At 53.7% G+C, this 21,063-nt stretch overlaps 1 protein-coding gene across 2 annotated transcripts in view; it reads left to right on the top strand.

Moving 5' to 3' along the window:
• Nucleotides 1-21,063, top strand: part of plcl1 (phospholipase C like 1) — a 64,259-nt gene that overhangs the window by 30,734 nt on the left and 12,462 nt on the right. For both annotated transcript variants that reach the window (XM_064329622.1, XM_064329624.1), the window contains 3 exons: nucleotides 13,881-14,513; nucleotides 16,520-18,184; nucleotides 20,489-20,851. In XM_064329622.1, the coding sequence (XP_064185692.1) occupies nucleotides 13,881-14,513; nucleotides 16,520-18,184; nucleotides 20,489-20,851 (2,661 nt within the window). The remainder of the gene's footprint in view (nucleotides 1-13,880; nucleotides 14,514-16,519; nucleotides 18,185-20,488; nucleotides 20,852-21,063) is intronic.

The following is a 21,063-nucleotide window of genomic DNA, read 5'->3' as shown; positions in this document are numbered from 1 at the left end:
GCGCGGATTTTGACACCACATTTCAGTGCCACATGCCTTCAGATTTTACAAAGTGCGTTCACTTTTGCTGACTTCTGCTCTCCGAAAATCGTCTCTGTTCTGAAATATTAATTAGGCTGCAGCGACTGTAGATGGTTTGGGATATGTCCTTCAGATCGTAACATGGGTGCTAATTAGAGCCTGGCTGTGCACTGACTGGACCCAGGGTTCAGCTTTATTCTGGTGCTCCTGGACCCTGGTTCAGCTTTATTCTGGCGCTCCTGGACCCAGGGTCCTGCTTTATTCTGGTGCTCCTGGACCCTGGTTCAGCTTTATTCTGGCGCTCCTGGACCGGTTCGCTTATTGGCGCTCTGACCAGGCTGCTTTATTTGTGCTCTGGACTGGTGCTTATTCTGGCCCTGGACCCAGGGTCCTGCTTTATTCTGGTGCTCCTGGACCCAGGGTCCAGCTTTATTCTGGCGCTCCAGATTTGCGTCGAATCCGTCTTTGTGCCCGCGTACGACGTGCGGCCCAGGATGTGTTCTTTCGGCAGGAAGTTGGGCAGGAAGTGGACGCGCAAGGTGAGCCTCGAAAGTGAAATGAGTCGCAGCGGGACTCCAGGTGACTTCCTCCTCATCCAGGTGTCTTTTCTTCACTAATACAGGCCAGTCAGGACGTTAATAATCTTTTATTGTCATATACAAATATCAGAATGTCCACAATTGCCTCCATTTGCACTTCTGCAACTCTCTCTCTCTGTCTCTCTACATATATATAGTGTATAGTGTAGAGTACAGTGTAAACACTGTATATAGTGCTTTGAGTACATATTAGCAAGATCATTTTTTCATTGTTTATCATATCATGTTTTGTTTTTTTTTTAATTCTCCGTAAATACATTGTGGGGGATTAAATATGTGGGGTAAATGATTTTGTGATGATGATGAATATGCCTCTCAGTAACGAGTGACAGAGAGGCAGAAATGGAGAGTAATGCTCCTCATCATTAGCAGATTGTCAATAGCGCTGTTGTCTGCCTCTTGTGCATACAAAATGGACTAAAATTTCTGGGCAGCTGCACTATGAAATTGGCCTGAAATCGTCTAGATGCATCCAGATAATCCTTCCTGGCAACTGTTCTGTGAATGTAGCTTTGGAAGTGCATGAATCACTCCCATTTTCATTACTTTAATTTATTTTTTTCATGTTCTTCCTCCCGGTGTTACTTTGTGAGATCCTGCGTGTTGACAGCGCGTGGCGTTTCTGAGATGGAGGCTTCTGTCCGACTTCTCTACAGGAGTAAACAGCCGCAGAGAGCTATCTCTCGCTGTCTCTGCCGAGCGCGCTCTCTCTCTCTATCTCTCTCTCTCTCTCTCTCTCTCTCTCTCGCACGTTCATCTGTTCGCATTCTGCATGAATTACAGCCCAAGCGGATGGCCATCTAAATGTAAATCCATCTGAAGGATGTGAATTTTTTTATTTTTTTTTTCTTACTGCAATCAGCCGCAAATTGTCCTCCATAGGAGGAAAACAGCGTTCTTAACTGCGTGCGGTAGTGAAAGAGAAAGCGGAGAGATGGGGTTTCGAATAACGTGCTTCACACGGTATTGGTGTGAGGAGGAGGGGGGGGTAGTGGGCTGGTAGAGGAGGGTAGGACTCTTTTTCGGGGCAGATGAAGGCGGTGGAACCAGGCGAGTGTTCCTGAGTGAGCTCTGCGCAGAGGAGACACACTTTCTCAAACACACTTTCTCGCTGATTAAGCTGCTCCCCAGCTGCTCTTTATTATCTTCTCCCCCTCGCAGCGCCCGACCTTAAAATATACCCTGCGACTGGAACCTAATCAGAGTTTCAAAGCTGCTGTTGTGAAACGTGCGCGTCTGAAATCTGGCTGATAAGGGAGAGGAGAGAGGCGCAGCTGCGGTTTAGCTGAAATTGTTTTGGGGCCGACGTTCTTCGGAGCGGCGCGGCGTGTGAACAGAGTTACCGGCGCTTTCCGCGGTGAATCCAGTGCGAGCGCGCGGCCGTCCGTAGCCGTGAGCATCGATTCGGACGTGCCGGGTTTTCGGTTGCTGAAGCCGGCTGGGCTCGCTAACGGGTTTGGAGCAGCCTGACGGAGGCTTTTTTTTGGGGGGATGCTGTTTGCTTGCGATGCCCTAACCTGCGCTCTCGCGAATGACTGTACAGGGAAGGTGCATTTTCTGTTCTTTCAGGAACTCATTTCCCAAATGTACCCTGGGAGGTGAAGTCATGTTCTGTGTGGGTACTAGTAAGTACCTTTTACACGCGAAAAAAAAATTAAAAATGAATAATATTTCGCTGGGTAGGGGTGGAGTTTTATGTACCTATGGGCTAAGCACCGCAGTGACAAGCGCTTGTACCTTTTTAGGTGGTTTTCACACCTTTTTTCCTGAGCCTGTGTGACTGTGCCCCGCTGTAGCCAGGCCAAGCCTGCAGAGGTTGCGGGTTTGACAGCTGAATCTCACAGGCTCCGTGTGTAGACCAGCAGGGGAGAGGGAGGGGTGGAGAGTTCATTAACGAATAACAGGAAATAAGTGGTGATGTGGGAGATAGAGAGATAAAAAAGGGGAGGGGGGAAGAGAGACGGAGGAGGAGAGGGTAGTGAAGGAGTGAGAGATGGTTAGGAAAGAAGAGTTGAAAATGTAGAGATGTACAGCGGAGATGAAGATGGAGAAGGAGGAGTGTTGTATGTATGTAAAAAAGGAAGGTAGCGTGGGAGACGTGGAGAGAAGGATGGAAAGACGGTCGCAGGAGGAACGGAGAAGAAAGAGAAAAGTGCATGATAGAGAGGGTGAGAGAGGAGTAGACGCAGGAGAGAGAGAGAAGGAAGATGAGAGATTAACGGAAGGAGAAGGTGATTGCGCAAGCGGTGGCTGGCCCAGCTCAGTATAAGTGTTTGAGGGCCTTATCTGGCATTACTCTCCCCATTAACACCAGTGTCGCCCCGCGTTAGAAGGCGGGTAGGCCACGCCCACTTAGCTCGCGCTCTGAGACGGTCTTTCGAGGACGGCGAAGGGCCCATCGTCCTTCAGGAATAAATCAGTGCTGTTATTCCAAGAGCCGACTGTTTACCCCCCCCCCCCCCCGCCCCCTGTCCTGTGCGGCTGAGTGTTTATCCGCACGGTTTCTGAAGAAAAAGAAAAAAAAAGAAAAACACATGCGTGGCAGAGACGGAGAACGTGGCAGGCGGCAGTGGAAAAGGCTGAACTCTGGGGGTCTCCGCGGCCTGTCACTCACGCACCAGTGTGCCAGCCAAAGCTGCGCTTCCTGCCCGGGCCCTGCCGTTAACCCTTTGTGAGGTCACAGTCATCCGACCGGAACGTTCTCGTCAGAACTTTAAATTCTAACGATGATGTAACAATGGCGACTGGTGACTGGAAGCGATGGAGTTCTAGAACACTGACTCTTCCAAGGGTTAAAGGCCTCTGCTGTGAGAGCTGTGAGAGAAGCTTTGATGTTGTGACAGGGGTCGTGTAAACACGGTCTGTTGTTGCCATGAGAAGCCGGTCCGAGGCTCTGATTGGTCAGCGCGTTGTGTCGTGCTGCAGGGCGTCCGGTTGACCCCGTCCCTGCGGACATCGGGCCTCTTCGTGAGACGTGTTTCCGTGCAGCGGACGTGACTCGGTGTCACTGGTCAGCGTCCCGGTCAGGGCTGTTTTGGGACCGGAGAAAGAAGCACGCCACCCTCCCTCTCTGTGGATCCGACCCGTTCCAGCAGCACTGTGGTGTGTGTTTATCTGTCTCAATGCTCTTTGACTGCGACCCCACCCTGGGCTGTCAGCCCTTCGCCGTGGGACAGTGGCCACGGCCCCAGTGCCTTGTGGGAAAGCTCCGATCTCTCGGCGCTAGCTCTGCCCCCCCCCCCGTCTGGTGTAATTAACACATGCCCGCCGGCCGGCCTGGCTAATTAACAGCCTCCGAAGGCGGCCATAGAGGGGGACGCTTACGCCTGATGGTTTTTCGGCTCGGTGTACCTGCCGGTCGGCTGGTTTTATGGGATGGGGCGTCGAGCAGCAGCGGCATTTCGCCATGGCAACCTGGCTCCTGTAACTTTCACGATGTCTTCGGCAAGCTGAAAAGGGTCTGAAGCTGGTGCAAGAATTCCCTCTCCTTATACGCCATTTGTCTTCAAATTAATTCTCAGGACTTTTTACTGTGATTTACATTAAATTCATTCCATGCCATGTGGTGTCCCTAAAAGTCTGTGCGCAAAGTCGCTGTGGTGTGGAGGTTCCAGTCAAAGGATGTGCCGGAAGTCTACCGCCATTTTAAAATGGCGCCATGCCTCACATGGCGGTCACATGGCAGTCACATGGCGGTCACATGGCGGTCACATGGCGGTCACATGGCAGTCACATGGCGGTCACATGGCGGTCACATGGCAGTCACATGGCGGTCACATGGCGGTCACATGGCAGTCACATGGCAGTCACATGGCAGTCACATGGCAGGCTTAAGTCCCTTTGGATCCAGCCCTTGGCTTTCAGACGCAGGCGCTTAACTGGGACTTTCCGTTTTGCGCTAAGCCCTCTCTTCCCCGAGCGCGTCGTGGGGGCGGGGGGGCGGGGGGGGGGGGTGAGTTAAGTTCGGGAGACGTGACTGACGCGGGCTTCAGTTGGAGTCTCGGAAATGTATCCGAAGCGGAGGCTTTTACCGTCGAGTTTGCAGGTGAGTCAGTCCCCCCTTGAATGATGTAACGGAATCTTGGCAGCAGCGTAGTGTAATGGTTAGGGAGCTCGGCTTGTAACCTAAAGGTCGCTGGTTCGATTCCCACTGGTGGGACACTGCCATTGTACCCTTGAGCAAGGTGCTTAACCTGCATCGCTTCAGTATATATCCAGCTGTATAAATGGATGCTGTGTAAATGCTGTGTAAAAAGTTGTGCGAGTTGCTCTGGATAAGAGCGTCTGCTGAATGCCTGTAATGCAGTGCTTAAGACTGAGGTTTTCTAACACAGCCTATGCTCGCACTGATAGGTGGATTAAATAGGGCGAGCCTACCAACCGGCATGTGGAACTACATCTTAATGGATTTTTTTTGTTCTGCCCAAGTGAACAACATTGCCCATTAATGCAGACACTAATGGAAATTTGTCTCTGGCAAAGTGAATAGCTCACACTAAAAAAAGACGCGCATAAGGAGTAAAAAATTAAATGCCATGTTAAAAGTAGACAGTTAAAAGTTTTAAAATCTTAAATACAAAGTGCTGTGCTCTAAATCAGCTTAGTGCTTCCGCAGGTTCCTGCTTTCATTTCTGTTGGGTTTTGGTGTCATTTTGTGGCCATTTAGGCTTTTATGTTCTAGTTTAGGGGGCACGGTGGTGCAGTGGAGAGCCCTGCCACCCCACAGCAAGAGGGAAGGGTTAGGGTTTCCTCCCACAGTCCAAAGACATGCAGGTTAGGCTAACCGGAGAGAGTCTAAATTGCCCGTAGAACGGTATGTGTGCCCTGCGATGGTTTGGCGACCTGTCTGGGTATATTCTGGCCTCTTGCCCAATGCATGCTGGGATAGGCTCCAGCACCCTAAACCCCCCCACCACAAACCCTGGCCAGGAATAAGCAGGTTACATAATGCATGGATGGATGGACGTTCGCGCTCAAGACCTTGGCCACTTTATGGCAAAGTGTGATTGTAAGTAGTTAGGGTTGGCTTTTCTTGGCAGAACCTCAACTACTCAGTGCTCGACGAGGACCCCACCAATTTTGGGGCCCTCCTTGCCGAGGTCTCAGGATCAGGAAGTGTGTCGGATCGGGATTGCCGGTTCCGTTCCAGATAAGTAGTCCTGATGAGGACGCAGGAGCGCCTGTGCCAGTGCCAGCGTGCGATCCGGCTGAAGTGGGGCCGGAGTGGAGTGTTCTGGGCTCGGCTCCAGAGAGGAAGCCAGGAAGCTTCCAGATGTTATGAGCCGGCCGCCCCCCCCCCTTCCCTCCCCCCGCCCCCCTCTCTCTGCCGGGTTGGGGTGGGGGGTGGTCGTGGTGAAAGCTAGAGATTTCGGGGGTTGGGGGGATGAAGTGGGTTTTAGACAGACCGGTCATTCCAGTCGTGAACTGAGCTTTTTTTTCCTACAGAGACGACAGCCCCCCCCTCCCCCCTCCCAGACAGCCCCCCCCCTTCCCCTCCTGCTGTGATTGGTGGACCACACAAGTCACACAATGCCTGTAGCCTGTAACCTAAGCAGAGGGGCTTGTCATAAAGCAGGCCTGGGAACTTATCCAGGCTCTTCCCGCGCTGGTGCAGGGGCCTGTGCCCCCCCTCGCCCCGCGAGGCTCAGCTCGCACGGGAAGGGCCCAGATGTCGCGCTGGAGAAACTGGACTTTTTAGGAAGAAAAAAACGGGCCCTGAAAACGGGCTTGGCAGGGGACCCGGGGATCGGCCCCTGAGGACGCCAGGCGGGCAGAGCGGGTTTCGCCCCTCTCTGCCAGCGAAAGGGGCGCAGGGACAGACCCCCCCCCCGTGGGGGGAACGGGGCTCGGCTAGTCAGGTCTGACTGAGAGGGAGGCCCGGCGGGCTTCGCCGGTCTCCACGGCGACAGAATGAAAGGAGCGTGATTGGAGCGTGATCGGGTGACGGTCGCTTTAAGAGCTTCTCTTTCGCCCCGCGATTCAAAAATCAACTGTGGCGTACGAACGCAGAACGACCGGGCCGTGCACTTCTCTAACGGCCTCGGGTTCAAGGGCCGCTTCACCACCTCCCTCACCGCCTCCATCCCCCCCCCCGGTGCAACGGCGGCCCGTAAAAATAGCCGCAGATCGGTGTCCTTGGCGGTAAAGAGGATGACGGCAGCTCTCCGCAGGCCTGTGATTAAAAGCCGCGGCCTAATCTTAGAAACCCACACGGCGCTGCGGAGGAGGAGGAGTGGCGTGGAGGAGGAGGAGCGGCGCTGCGGAGGAGGTGACTCCCCGTTCCTGGAAAGCCGCGTCTGTGCGCTTCTCCTGCGCGTTCGGCTGTGTCTGCGGCCCGATTATCCCATCAGGCTAAAACGAGGAACCAGAGGGAATTGACTTGATTCCCTGCTCTGAGGGAATTGACTTGATTCCCTGCTCTGAAGGAATTGACTCGATTCCCCCGCTCTGAGGGAACTGAGATTGACGCTCCGATATCGATAGTATCCGTCGAACGCGGCCGCCGCTGGACAGGTTAACCTTTGAGGGCGACGCCCGTCTTTGCTGGGATTATGATGGAGGAGAAGAACACCGCGATAAATCACTGGATCTCTGGCTGGAGATGTGCGGCGGGGAGTGCAGTCGAGCTGCCCCAGTGCCCGTCTCCGGTGCGTCACACGCCTGCTTGCTCCCAACAGAAAAGGCCGTTTTCGAACAAGCCTGGTTTTTATGCACTTTGCACTTCACCCAGAAATTCCTGAAGTCGCCAGCTTTAAATCACTTAACATAACATAACACCATAACATAGCAGAACATAACATAACATAACACCATAACATACCGACGAGAACAGGCCGTTCAGCTCAACGTTGCTCCCCATTTTTCCTGCCTAAATCGTGCCTGGCGCTCTGATTACAGAAGAGATAGTATCTAACACGGTATCAAGCCTGGTCTTGAAAACCCCCCCGGAGTTTCCAAACTTGTCCGTTTGCATTTTGATGCGCCTAAACACCAAGGCAAGACGTGGCGTAACGTTCAGGAAAACTCACACCAGTTTCTAGAAGCTTCCAAAGTCCCATGCTCGCTTACGCTCGCTTGCCAAACATGCCTTATATTGCATAAAGTTGGTGATGCATAGCGTAAGGCTGGGGCGAATTTGAGAGGGGATTACCGTTGTTATGCTTAATTTTTTTTTTTTTTTTTTTGACAATCCGAGGCGTTCAGCCAGCTCCCGGGATGGTTTATTTCCAAACAGGTTCTGCGGGAAGCCAGATTGTCCAAAAGCGCGAGTTTCCCCTCCTTTTTTGGGGTTTTGCTGGTCGCATTTTTCGAACGATAATAATAATAATAATAATCGTTGTGCCTGCATTGAGCAGATTGCCTCGGTCAGAAGTAAAAGATGCTCTGTGTGTGGGAAGAACGGTCCTCTTGAGCGCCGTGCTCACTGCTTGCCAAGTGTCTCAGCGGCAGCAAATGAATATTAACTTTTTTTCTTACCGATGTTAATCCAAACGCGTTTCTCACACATCATTTTGGGCTTCATATTCGACGGGCAGCGGGGCTGGTAATCGAACGCCGAATTTAAACGCGGCCTTCTGGCTCCTGATTGGATCTCATCGTCCGCTGTCGTCCATCGTTTTCCCGTGCGGAAGAACGTCTCGTTCTGCCGCCGTTTTTTGGAGCCGGTGTGTGAAAGAGGCTTTGGGACTGGGGCGAAGGGGACTGAGCGTTCGGGATAGACGAGGTGGGGTAAACACCACCAGAGATGACCTCCATTTTGGACGGAAGCGCTCGTGACCTGTCAGGGCCCGGGGCTTGTCTGAGCTCTGCCGCTCAAACACCTGCACGTTCGTCATCACACAGGTAAACGGGTGACTCCTGCCACTCATTTCCTCTGTCCCTGGCACAAATAAATGGATCAGTGCCATTAGGATCATAAAGCCATGTGTCATTGTCATAATTCGCCTGTTTTTTTTTTTTTTTTTGGATTCGCAAAAAAAAAAAACACAGCGTAGAAGATTAGCACCAGCTCCGCGATGAGCCCCGTTTATTTTAATGCCCCTCCCGCCGTATCGCGGATGTTTCCTATTGGCTGCCCGCGGAATCCTGGACTCGCGCTCAGCCAATCGGGGCGTTCTGCTCGCCTGAGCTGCCCTGGCTTCGCGGTTCCTGACTCCTGCTCTGTCCTCTTCGTACGACGCGCTGGCGAAAAATCAATTTCTGCAAAAGGGCCCGGACTAATGAAGTATAGGATCTCTCTGAGAGTCCTGTGAGACGTTTCGGGTGATATCTGTATTCAATCGTCCCAACTCAGGCACGCAGTTTTTTCAATCAATATTATTCTGTGGCTGCAACGTGTAAATGTTGTGTAACTGCTGTGCTGTTAGACATTTGTTATTGTACTCTAACTTGTATAAAGAGAGGAGGGGTTGGTTTTGTTATATAAAATATTGAGTGTGTTCAGAACCATTTGCTCCATTTTGGGTATTGTACTGCTCGACTGAGTGAGAAATGTGTTGCGTAATTTATAAATAATTTACTCGCATTTTAACACCGTTTTTTTGTATTTTGGCCGTGGTTTTTTTTTTCTCACTTGCTGGTTCAGCGTGTAACTTTCTGCCCTGTCTCCCGTCTTCAATTTTTTCTCTTTCTGTATCTTTGATAATTACTCATTTAATTTCTGTCTCTCTTCTCCTTTCTTTCGCATTCTGTCTTGCTCTCTGTCTGCTTTCTCTATCACTTTCGGTACTTCTCTGAACAGCCCACTCTCTGTCTGTCTCAGCCAAGCGCTTCGCATCTGCCAGAAATTCGATAAACGTAAAAGACGAATAAAAATCAAAAACCACACACACACACACACACGTACGCACACACAATAAAAAAAGAAGAAGAAGAAAAAGAAATAAAACTAAATCAGAAACAAAGCAGAGGAGGCTTATGGGATTTCCACGGCTAGGTGGCCCGTTTTAGGCCCAGGCGTGGGGGTATTCAGTTTCGAGGTCAGCCGTTTCGTTTTCCAGGATATCTAGTCTGCGTCACGGAGGTCAGCTCACATTTCGTTCCTCTACAGCCATTCATGACTCTAGCGCCTTCATTCCAGACTTCGATACAGGCTACAATTACATTACATTACATTACATTACATTACAGGCATTACAGTACATTACATTACAGGCATTACAGGCATTACATTACAGGCATTACAGTACATTACATTACAGGCATTACATTACATTACATTACATTACAGGCATTACAGGCATTACATTACATTACATTACATTACAGGCATTACATTACATTACATTACAGGCATTACATTACATTACATTACAGGCATTACAGGACATTCTACAGCTTACATTACCATTACATGGCATACACATTACAGGCTTACAGGCATTACAGTCATTACAGCATATACAGATTACATTACATTACAGGCATTACAGTTACATTACATTACAGGCTAATTACATGTACATTACATTACAGGCATTACAGCATTACATTACATTACATAGGCATTACATACATACATACAGCATTACAGTACATTACAGCTTACATATTACATACAGGCATTACAGGCATTACAGTACATTACAGGCATTACAGTACACTACATTACAGGCATTACATTACATTACAGGCATTACAGGCATTACAGTACATTACAGGCATTACAGTACACTACATTACAGGCATTACATTACATTACAGTTACATTACATTACAGCATTACAGCATTAATACATACAGGCATTACAGTACTACATTACAGCATTACATTACATTACAGGCATTACAGTTACATCTTACAGGCATTACATACTACTTGGCATTACATTACATTACAGGCATTACAGTACATTACATTACAGGCATTACAGGCATTACATTACAGGCATTACAGGCATTTAGCAGACGCTCTTATCCTGAGCGACTTACACTACTTTTACATAGCATTTTACATTGTATCCATTTACACAGCTGGATATATACTGGAGCAATGCAGGTTAAGTACCTTGCTCAAGGGTACAACGGCAGTGTCCTTACCCGGGAATCGAACCTGCGACCTTTCGGTTACAAGCCCAGTTCCTTACCCACTGTGCTACACTCCGTTCAATGCCATCCCATCCCTTAAAACGCCCCCCTTTTTATGGCAAGTGAAGCGAAAGCCAACCCGCTTCGCCAGCTCCTTGCTGCAGACTTCATTTGAAAGAGCAGATTTTCGGGAGTGGGAGGAGCCGCCTGTCGCCTGAGAGGTGACGCGGTCGCGAGTCTCGCCTCCTCCGCCCCCCCGTTCTCACGTCTCATTGGGGCGTAGGCCGGGTGTGGGGTGGGTAGAGCTCTGCGAAGGGTCGTTTAGGGCCACCACCATCCTTGGGCCACACAGTTCAGGTATGAAATGTTTTCTTTATTAAAAAAAGGACATTTGAATTGTGCAGCATTCACAGGGGTGTGAAAAGCTTTTTCGTTATGCTATTGGTATTATGCTGGCTCTCCTGGTCCACAATCACCCATACCCCACACACCCCCCCACCTTGGTCTGTGATTGCATCCCCCCCCCCCCCCCCGGCTCTGAGCGTGGGATTGAGGCTGTTGGCCTGGCTTTGTTGCCGCCGACAACCATGTGTCACAGCCGCAGAACGCAGTCTCTGGAAACACACGACAGGAAGGACCTGGGCTCTCCTTCCAGCGCGCGGCTTGTATTATTGATTAGACTCAGCCCTGTCGGGTTACCCCTCTGTACTGTACTTACCGTCCGCTCAGCCACTCCTCCTGCGCTCTCTCTCTCTCTCTCTCTCTCTCTCTCTCTCTCTCTCGCTCTCTCTCTCTCTCTCTCTCTCTCTCTCTCCTCCCTCTCTCTCTCTCTCTCTCTCTCTCTCTCTCTCCCTCTCTCCCTCCTCTCTCTCTCTCTGCGCTCTCTCTTCTCTGCTCCTCTTCTCTCTCTCTCTCTCTCTCGTCTCCTCTCTCCTCCTCTCTCTCTCTCTCTCTCTCTCTCTCTCCCTCTCTCCTCTCTCTCTCTCTCTCTCTCTCCTCTCTCTCTCTCTCGCTCTCTCTCTCTCTCTCTCTCTCTCTCTCTCTCTCTCTCTCTCTCTCTCTCCCTCCCTCCCTCCCTCCCTCCTCTGGCTCGGTGATTACAGGGTGCCAGGCTGAACAGGGGGCCTCAGACTCGAACCCTGGAGAGCCTCTGTGTCTGCTGCTGCTGGTTTATGATGTGTGTCCCTGCCACTTGAGTGCTTGATTCAAGTCACTGATTGGCTGGAGAGTGCGCACGCCTTGCTGCCAAGGCCTGAACCGGCGGCTGATTAAATGGAAATGATAAAACCCAGCAGAGACCGGAGCGCTCCAGGAGTCACAGCTCACAGCTGCTCTGTGGGAAAGGCACATCAGGGCAATGACATCATCACAGGGTGCCGAGGGACTAGGTTCTTAATGTCAGTTTGCAGGCCGAGAAAAGATATTTAGAAGTATCGTCATCGGTTTTTATGTCTGCCAACTGCACTCCCACCCTGATGCTCTTGTCCATACAGCGAGTAACTCCTTCGACACTGATTCGAGTTTTACACGTCCACATTGTGAGCGACTCCTTTGACTCTGATTCGAGTTTTACACGTCCACATTGTGAGCGACTCCTTTAACTCTGATTCGAGTTTTACACGTCCACATTGTGAGTAACTCCTTTAACTCTGATTTGAGTTTTACACGTCCACATTGTGAGTAACTCCTTTAACTCTGATTTGAGTTTTACACGTCCACATTGTGAGCGACTCCTTTAACTCTGATTCGAGTTTTACACGTCCACATTGTGAGCGACTCCTTTAACTCTGATTCGAGTTTTACACGTCCACATTGTGAGCGACTCCTTTAACTCTGATTCGAGTTTTACACGTCCACATTGTGAGCGACTCCTTTAACTCTGATTCGAGTTTTACACGTCCACATTGTGAGCGACTCCTTTGACTCTGACTTGAGTTTGACTCATTCTCTCTGCTGTTGCACCAATCGACTCTGGATCATGAGCCTGTTTCAGTCGCGTAGGGATTCACTCGTTTGGGGCAGGATTTACGACCCAACCCGACCGCCTTCTGAGATTAGGGTCAGGGCAGAGCAGCAGGATCACCTAAACATCTCCCAAAATGTCCTAATCCTAACCTTCTCCCCTGTTTCGGGACCCCCCCGCAACGTTCTCACAACGTTTCCGCGACCCTCTGGCAACGTGTCAAAACTTTACGCGAAAAAACTACGGGCTGCAATAAACGGGCCAGTGACACAGGAAGCTGCTGAAAACACTCGAGGTCGCCGTGATGAAGATGAGGGTGGCGAAGAAGGCGGAATAATTGCAGCCCGGTCAACGGAGGAAATGTCAGCTCCCTGTTATTAAGAAACTCTGTTCATCCGCACTGACATTTCCTCTGCAGAGCCAAATTATACTCATTCCTGCTCAGCTGGCTGAGGCTCAGATGTGGGGGGGGTCGGTGGGGGGGCTGGTTTGGTTTGCAGTGGAATGTGGATGGTGGTGGGGGTTGTGGGGGGGGGGTGGATGCTAGGAAAAGAAGAACAAAACAAAAGGAAATAATTAAAATACAATAGAACTCCAGAACGGATTTTCAATCACTGGTCTTGAAGAGAAAGCGCTTTTCGTTTCACGCGCAGGATTTGATTGACAGGCGAGAGCTGTCACTCGTGCTGGGAAGGACGCGTGCGGCGCAGCTTGTGCTGTAGTTATTATTATTCTGGTAATCGCCGTCTTCGCTGCAAAGGGTTTCCTGTCAACGCAGACGACAGTATGTCGCGTCCAATACCAGTGCTGTGTGGTTGTACTGTGTCTTTATTCCACAGACTAGAGACCAAAGGATTTACAGCCAGTTACTAAATACCATGACAGTATTTCAGATTATTTAAATTTGTCCATTTACTTTTGCTTCCCTAAAATGGCGGACTGTGGATGGGTGGCCTGACAGGCATATAAACACCCTCAAATGAGAGCAGACAGTCTGCATTTTAACTGCAGATTAATTGCTTCATGTCATATCTGATTGGCACTGCACTCTGTATGTATGTATGTATATAAATTGATGTACATAATTTGTGCATGTAAGTCGCACAGCCTTAAAGATGATTGCAGTTTGTTTACGGCACTTTGTCCCTCCCTTCCTTTTTCCTGTTGACCTAAACCTCCCCTTACCCTACACCGCCCCTGCCCCTCTCCCTCCCCTACACCCCCCCTCCCGTCCCCTGCCCTAACCACACCCCCCCCTCCCCCCCCTGCAGGACCCGTCGGCGCAGAAGCCGGCGGGCGGGCGTAAGAAGACGGTGTCGTTCAGCAGCATGCCGTCGGAGCGGAAGGTGAGCAGCGCGGCGGACTGCCTGGCCTTCATGCAGGGCGGCTGCGAGCTGCGCAAGGTGCGGCCCAACGCGCGGCTGTACTGCCGCTTCTACACGCTGGACGCCGAGCACGCCTGCCTGCGCTGGGAGCCGTCCAAGAAGGACGCCGAGCGCGCCCGCCTGGACATCGCCGCCATCCGCGAGGTGCGCGCCGGCAAGAGCACCGACACCTTCCGGCACCACGGCCCCGCCGAGCACCTGGCCGAGGAGGCCGCCTTCTCCGTCATCCACGGCGAGGGGTACGAGTCGCTGGACCTGGTGGCGCTGTCCGCCGACGTGGCCAACATCTGGGTGACGGGGCTGCGCTTCCTGCTGTCGCACCCGGCGGCGCTGGGCGGGGTCGGCGTGGGCGGCGGCGGCGAGGGGTCGGAGGAGGGCGGCGCCGCCGGCGTCCGAATGCGAGCCGACTGGCTGGCCGCCGAGTTCGCCAAGGGCGACGAGGACGGCTACGGCATCGTGCCCGAGGACGTCGCCGTGGAAACCATCTGCAGGCTGTGCCCGAGGATGAAGGAGGCCAAGGTGGGGAAGGGGGAAGGGGATACCTTGCACCTTGGGCGGGAACAGGAGTCACATTGTTAGGGAAGGGGACACCTTGCACCTCAGGCGGGAACAGGAGTCACATTGTTAGGGAAGGGGACACCTTGCACCTTGGGTGGGAACAGGAGTCACACTGTTAGGGAAGGAGATACCTTGCACCTCGGGCAAGAACAGGAGTCATATTGTTAGGGAAGGGGATACCTTGCACCTCGGGCAAGAACAGGAGTCACACTGTTAGGGAAGGAGATACCTTGCACCTCGGGCGGGAACAGGAGTCACACTGTTAGGGAAGGGGATACCTTGCACCTCGGGCGGGAACAAGAGTCACACTGTTAGGGAAGGGGATACCTTGCACCTCGGGCGGGAACAGGAGTCACACTGTTAGGGAAGGAGATACCTTGCACCTCGGGCAAGAACAGGAGTCATATTGTTAGGGAAGGGGATACCTTGCACCTCGGGCGGGAACAGGAGTCACACTGTTAGGGAAGGAGATACCTTGCACCTCGGGCAAGAACAGGAGTCATATTGTTAGAGAAGGGGATACCTTGCACCTCGGGCAAGAACAGGAGTCATATTGTTAGGGAAGGGGATACCTTGCACCTCGGGCGGGAACAGGAGTCACACTGTTAGGGAAGGGGATACCTTGCGCCTCGGGCAAGAACAGGAGTCGTACTGTTAGGGAAGGGGATACCTTGCACCTCGGGCAGGAACAGGAGTCACACTGTTAGGGAAGGGGATACCTTGCACCTCGGGCGGGAACAGGAGTCACACTGTTAGGGAAGGGGATACCTTGCACCTCGGGCGGGAACAGGAGTCATACTGTTAGGGCAACAGGTGCAAAATAAACTGCAGGGGGTGATTTAATATCTCAATTTAACACTGTCCTTTAAGGATCTCCACTAATCCTGTCATAAACTGTACTCATAAAAGCAAACTGACCTTTCGCTGCGTTTTCATGTGGGTGCGATAGGAATTATTCTTCGTTCTATAAGAAGGAAATTGCAGGGCTGAAGTGTTACTTCGTTATTATTATATTATGTAAAAATTGTTATATATTGCGAGCGATTATAATTAGAGTCGCCCACGGTGTGGAGAGTACCTCAGCGTTAGCGATCTTGGCGAGGGTAACAGGCAGCGTTTTGGCAGCCTTGGGCCCAGATGAGCCTCCCTCTCTCCCTCTCCCTCTCTCTCTGCCGTGAGCTGGAGGGACTGGGGTGTAAAATTGGAGTGACAGCACTGCTCTTTGAGTTGGGGAAGCAGGGGTGGTGTGGTGGTGCAGATGCCAGAGAGACAGCTGGAGGTGGAGAGGCTGGGCAGGAAGAGCAGTACAGCTGAGGCTACAACGGGGGGGGGGATCTGACACTCTCACATCCAAATCTTCCCGTCCTTCCTCCTCACCCATCCTCTCCTCTTGATCACAGCTTTTCTCTTCTCCTTCCCTCTTATTTCCTCATCTCTCGATTCTCCCGTTCCCCTCCCCCACTCTCATTACATCCACTATCCCCTTCCCTCTCCTTCTGCGGCATTTACTATCCCCTTCCCTCTCCTGCAACATCCACTATCCCCTTCCCTCTCCTGCAACATCCACTATCCCCTTCCATTTCCTCCTGACATATCCCCATCCCAGTCATTTTGAGTATCCACTGTCCTCACTTTCTGCAATATCCACAATTAACTTCCATCTCTCTCTTACATCCAGTACTTCCCCCATTTTTCTCACATTTTTTTATTATTATTACAGTATTAATCTTCATTTAACTAGGAAGTTTCATTGAGATCCAGGATCTCTTTTTCAAGAGAGACCTAACTAAGGTAGCAGGTAACACTGTGTCAACATGAAACAACATGATATTTAACATTTAAAAAAAGACATTGATCACAAAAGAAATTTGGGTACCGTATCTTCTTCACACAATTTACACATCCTCTGTCCACTCTGTGATATCCCCTTCCCTCTCTCTCTCTCTGTTCCCGCTCCCGCCCTCCAGGTGCGTCTCCGGTTCAAGGAGATCCAGCGCAGCAAGGAGAAGCTGACGTCCCACGTGACGCTGGAGGAGTTCCAGGAGGCGTACTGCGAGCTGTGCACACGCCCCGACGTCTACTTCCTGCTGGTGCAGCTGTCCAAGGACCGGGAGTGCCTGGACGCGCAGGACCTGCGGCTGTTCCTGGAGACGGAGCAGGGCCTGTCGCAGGCCACGGCCGAGGGCTGCCTGGACGTGGTGCGGCGGTTCGAGCCCTCGGACGCGGGCCGCGAGCGGGGCCTGCTGGGCCTGGACGGCTTCGCCCGCTACCTGCAGTCGGCCGAGTGCCAGCTGTTCGACCCCGAGCACCAGCGCGTGTGCCAGGACATGAGCCTGCCCCTCCCGCACTACTACGTCAGCGCCTCCTACCGGTCCTACCTGCTGGAGGACCAGGTGCACGGGCGCGCCGACCTGGGGGGGCTGACGCGGGCCCTGCAGGGGGGGTGCCGCTGCCTGGAGCTGGGGGTGACCGACGGGCCGGACGGGGAGCCCCTGCTGGGGGTGGAGCACAGCCCCGGCCCACAGCTCCACCACCACCACCACCACCACCACCCGCCCCCCGTCACCCTGCGCAGCGCCCTGGAGGTCATCAACAAGTACGCCTTCCTGACCTCGGAGTACCCCCTGCTGCTGTACCTGTGCCAGCACTGCAGCCCCCCCCAGCAGGTCACGCTGGCCCAGCACCTGCGCAAGGCCTTTGGGCCCCGCCTGTACGTCCCCGAGCCCCCGCACAGGGCCCGCCCGTGCGCCCCCCCGCCCCCCAGCCCCGAGCAGCTCAAGGGCCGGGTGCTCCTGGTGGGCAAGAAGCTCCCCCCGGAGGAGGAGGGGTCGGAGGGGGAGGTGTCCGAGGACGAGGAGGAGATCGGCGGGGGCGGGCCCCTGGCGGGCCGGCGCATGACCATCCCCGGGGAGGAGGAGCTGGGCGTGGTCCTGGTCGTGCCGCCGCCCCCCCAGCCCCGCAGGCTCCGCCTCCGCCGCGAACTCTCCGCCCTGGTGGGCGTGGCCAGAACCGGCAGCCGCCTCTTCTACGCGCAGCGGTCCCCGCAGCCGCAGGGCTCCCCGCCCGGGACCCCCGGCAGCCCCGCCCCCCAGGACCCGCCCTTCTGGACGCTGTGCTCGCTGGGCGAGGGCGAGGCGGGCCGGCTGGCCAACGAGGCGCCGGAGGAGCTGGTGGGCTTCACCAAGCGCACGCTGACCCGGGTGCGACCCAGCTCCGTGCGGCTGGACTCCAGCAACCCCAACCCGCAGGGCTGCTGGCGCGGCGGCTGCCAGCTGGTGGCGCTCAACCAGCAGACGGCGGGCGCGATGCTGGACCTGCACCGGGCGCGCTTCGCGCAGAACGGCGGCTGCGGCTACGTGCTGCGCCCGGCCGTGATGCGCGAGGAGGTGTCCTACTTCAGCGCCCGCACGCAGGGCTGCGTGCCCGGCGTGCCCGCCCAGACGCTGCGGGTGAAGGTCATCGGCGCCCACGGCCTGCCCAAGCCGCAGGGCTCCGGGTCCAAGGGCGAGGTCATCGACCCGTACGTGGTGCTGGAGCTGCACGGCGTGCCCGCCGACTGCGCCGAGCAGCGCACGCGCACCGCCGCGCAGAACCAGGACGACCCGCTCTTCGACGAGACCTTCGAGTTCCAGGTGAGGTCACCTGAGCGGCCGCGCCCCCCGCTCCTCCTGCAGTTAGGGGACTGAGGAGACAGGAGCTGCAGCTCCACACCTGACCTCCATCTGAGCATCTTTACAGTTATTTACTGTATTTATCATCCCTTTACATTTAATATGAAATATACTGCAATATATATACTGCAATATATTGCAATATATGTGGACTTTTTCGAAAATTTAATGATGCATTTTTCATAAAATATATTGCAATATCTGAAAGTGGCAATCTGTGGTACCATATGCATTTGCAAGTTGCAATAAGCATTGCAATATCTTTTAAATATATTTTATGTTAACAGTATATGCTCACTATGTTCAGTTGCTGTATGGGATACTCACTTAAATGTGAGGTTGCCATGCCATACATGGCCTGTTTTGGTGGAGGGGGGTTCCACAAAAGCGCCGGGCACTCGAACCCGCGGGGGTGTCCCTGAAAACGAGCCCCGCGTCACACGGGACAGGGGTGTAACCGGAGAGGGGCCGGGCGGGGTGCGCTGGGTCGGGCGGGGTGCGCTGGGTCGGGCGGGGTGCGCTGGGTCAGGGCTGTGAGGCGCAGGGCCGGGCGGGGTGCGCTGGGTCGGGTTTCTCCCGCGCGTGGTGGGGCCCGGTGATCACCGCGCGGCGGAGCGGGGGAAGGAAGTAGAGCGGAACGCGCTGGCGCTTTCCAGCAAAAACAAGAACACAAAAACCGCACAAACACACCGTTACAAACAAACAGCGCGGCTGACCTTGCGCTTGCTGGTGCGTGGCGGGAAGGGGACGAGCGGCGGGTCGAACGCGGGTCGGCCTGCGAGCGGCGGGTGCTAATGGCGGCTTCATTCAGTGAGACGCCGACCCTGCCGCACATAAAACCCGCCGTCTCCTCTCTAGTGCACCAGAGCGCCGTTACCCAGTCAGTCATTCGGCCCCAAAAAGGTTAACGAGAGAATTTATTTTTAACCGCCAACGTTGGCGGAATGGCTGGGAGAGCGGCAGCGGGCTCCTCCGCATCGCGCTCCAGCGTTCGCGGTCGTGTGGGGGCGTGGAGCGCCTCTCTCTCTCTCTCTCTCTCTCTCTCTCTCTCTCTCTCGCGGCTCCCAGACACGCAGACGCTCACGTACGCGTCTCTGACTGACTGACGGACGGATGGACACCGTCTGAATGCCCAAGTTTGCGGATGCAGCCGCACTCTGTAATTTCTCCCCCCATTATTAGGACTGAGTGGCTCGTTCCGCCAGTTATGCCTTTAGGGTTCAATGGGGCGGACTGTACCATGCGCATTACTGCGGGGGGTGCTGACGGATTTCCCTCCCAGCTGGAGAACGCCTCAGGTGGATGCACCAATTATAACTCACAGGAGGGGGGGGAGACCTTGCTGAGCTCTGGCCCCACCCCCTGGACTGAGCGCTCACTCTCATTGGTCCCCGGTGGGGCTGTGACAGGCAGGCGCCCCCCTCTCCCCTCCACCTTCCCACAATCCCCAGTGTTTATTCCATGCTGCTGACATGGCCTTTTCACCCAACGTGTTTTGTCACAGCAGAACCCAAAATCGTGTGTGTGTATATGTGTGCGTGCGTGTGTGTGCACGTGTGTGTGTGTATGTGTGCGTGTAAACGTGTGTGTGTGTATGTGTGCGTGTAAACGTGTGTGTGTATGTGTGCGTCCGTGTGTGTATGTGTGCGTGTAAACGTGTGTGTGTGTGTGTGTTGGGTAAAAGGTTACTCTCAGTGTGAGCATGCTCAGTGCGTATTCTCCCGCTGGTTCCCTTGTTAGAGGCTGTGAACGTGTTCTGCTCTGAGCGCCATGCATGTGCTCACTGACCTGCATCAGCGTTAGCATCAGCGTTAGCATCAGCGTTAGCATCAGCGTTAGCTAGCTCCCACCTCCCCTGCGTGGGTGTAGCTGTTCCGCATCACTGGCGTGCATGCTATTTGTGTTTGCTGCCTTTCCTGTGTGTGTGTGCGTGTGTGTGTGTCTGTGAGTGTGTGCTCATGCATGGCTGTATTATTGTATATGAGTAGACGTATATTGGATTTGAAAAAAGGGTGGGTGGGCATTACAAATATAACACTAGGCTGTTTGTTTGTTTATATATGGCCTGTGGAATGAGCAAAACCTAAGCAAACGTTTTTAGGAATTTAGAAATGCTGCCTTGATGGATTTTTTCAGGCCCCAAAAGGAGGAATGATTGTGTCTGAGTGTGTGTGTGTGTGTGTGTCTGAGTGTGTGTGTATGCGTACGTGCGTCTGTGTGTGTAGAGCTGACCCCGCCCCTCCCTCCTCTCCCCTCGCCTCTCAGGTGAACATGCCGGAGCTGGCCCTGCTGCGCTTCGTGGTATTGGACGATGACTACATCGGGGACGATTTCATTGGCCAGTACAGCGTGGCGTTCGAGTGCCTGCAGCCCGGCTACCGCAACGTGCCGCTGCTGGACGCCTCGGGCGAGCCCCTCCCCCACGCCAGCCTGTTCGTCCACGTGGCCGTCACCAACCGCCGGGGCGGGGGCAAGGCGCACCGACGGGGGCTGTCCGTCAGGAGGGGGGCGCGGCGGGGGCGGGAGTACGTCACCCTGCGCAACACGGGCGTCAGGGCGCTGGACGACACCTTCCGCCCTGCGGGGGCGCCGCTCCGGGAGGCCGCCGACCTGCGGGAGGACGCGCAGGTGAGGGGGGTCAAGGGTCAAGGGTCAGGGGTCAGGGGGGTCAAGGGTCAATCTGGGCTCCTGAACATCCACCTCCACCTTACTGCAACATACTTTACAATCCAGTAGGAGGGACACTACACTGTACAACACCATGCAGTATAGCGTAGGAGTTCCCTACACTGTACATTTCACAACCATAGAGTGTATACTACACTATTGAGTACACTACA

The sequence above is a fragment of the Anguilla rostrata genome, chromosome 3 (genome assembly GCF_018555375.3).
Source record: "Anguilla rostrata isolate EN2019 chromosome 3, ASM1855537v3, whole genome shotgun sequence".
Taxonomy (NCBI): Eukaryota; Metazoa; Chordata; class Actinopteri; order Anguilliformes; family Anguillidae; genus Anguilla; species Anguilla rostrata.
The sequence above is the reverse complement of the archived record's forward strand: the minus strand, read 5'-3'. Positions and strand labels throughout refer to the sequence as shown.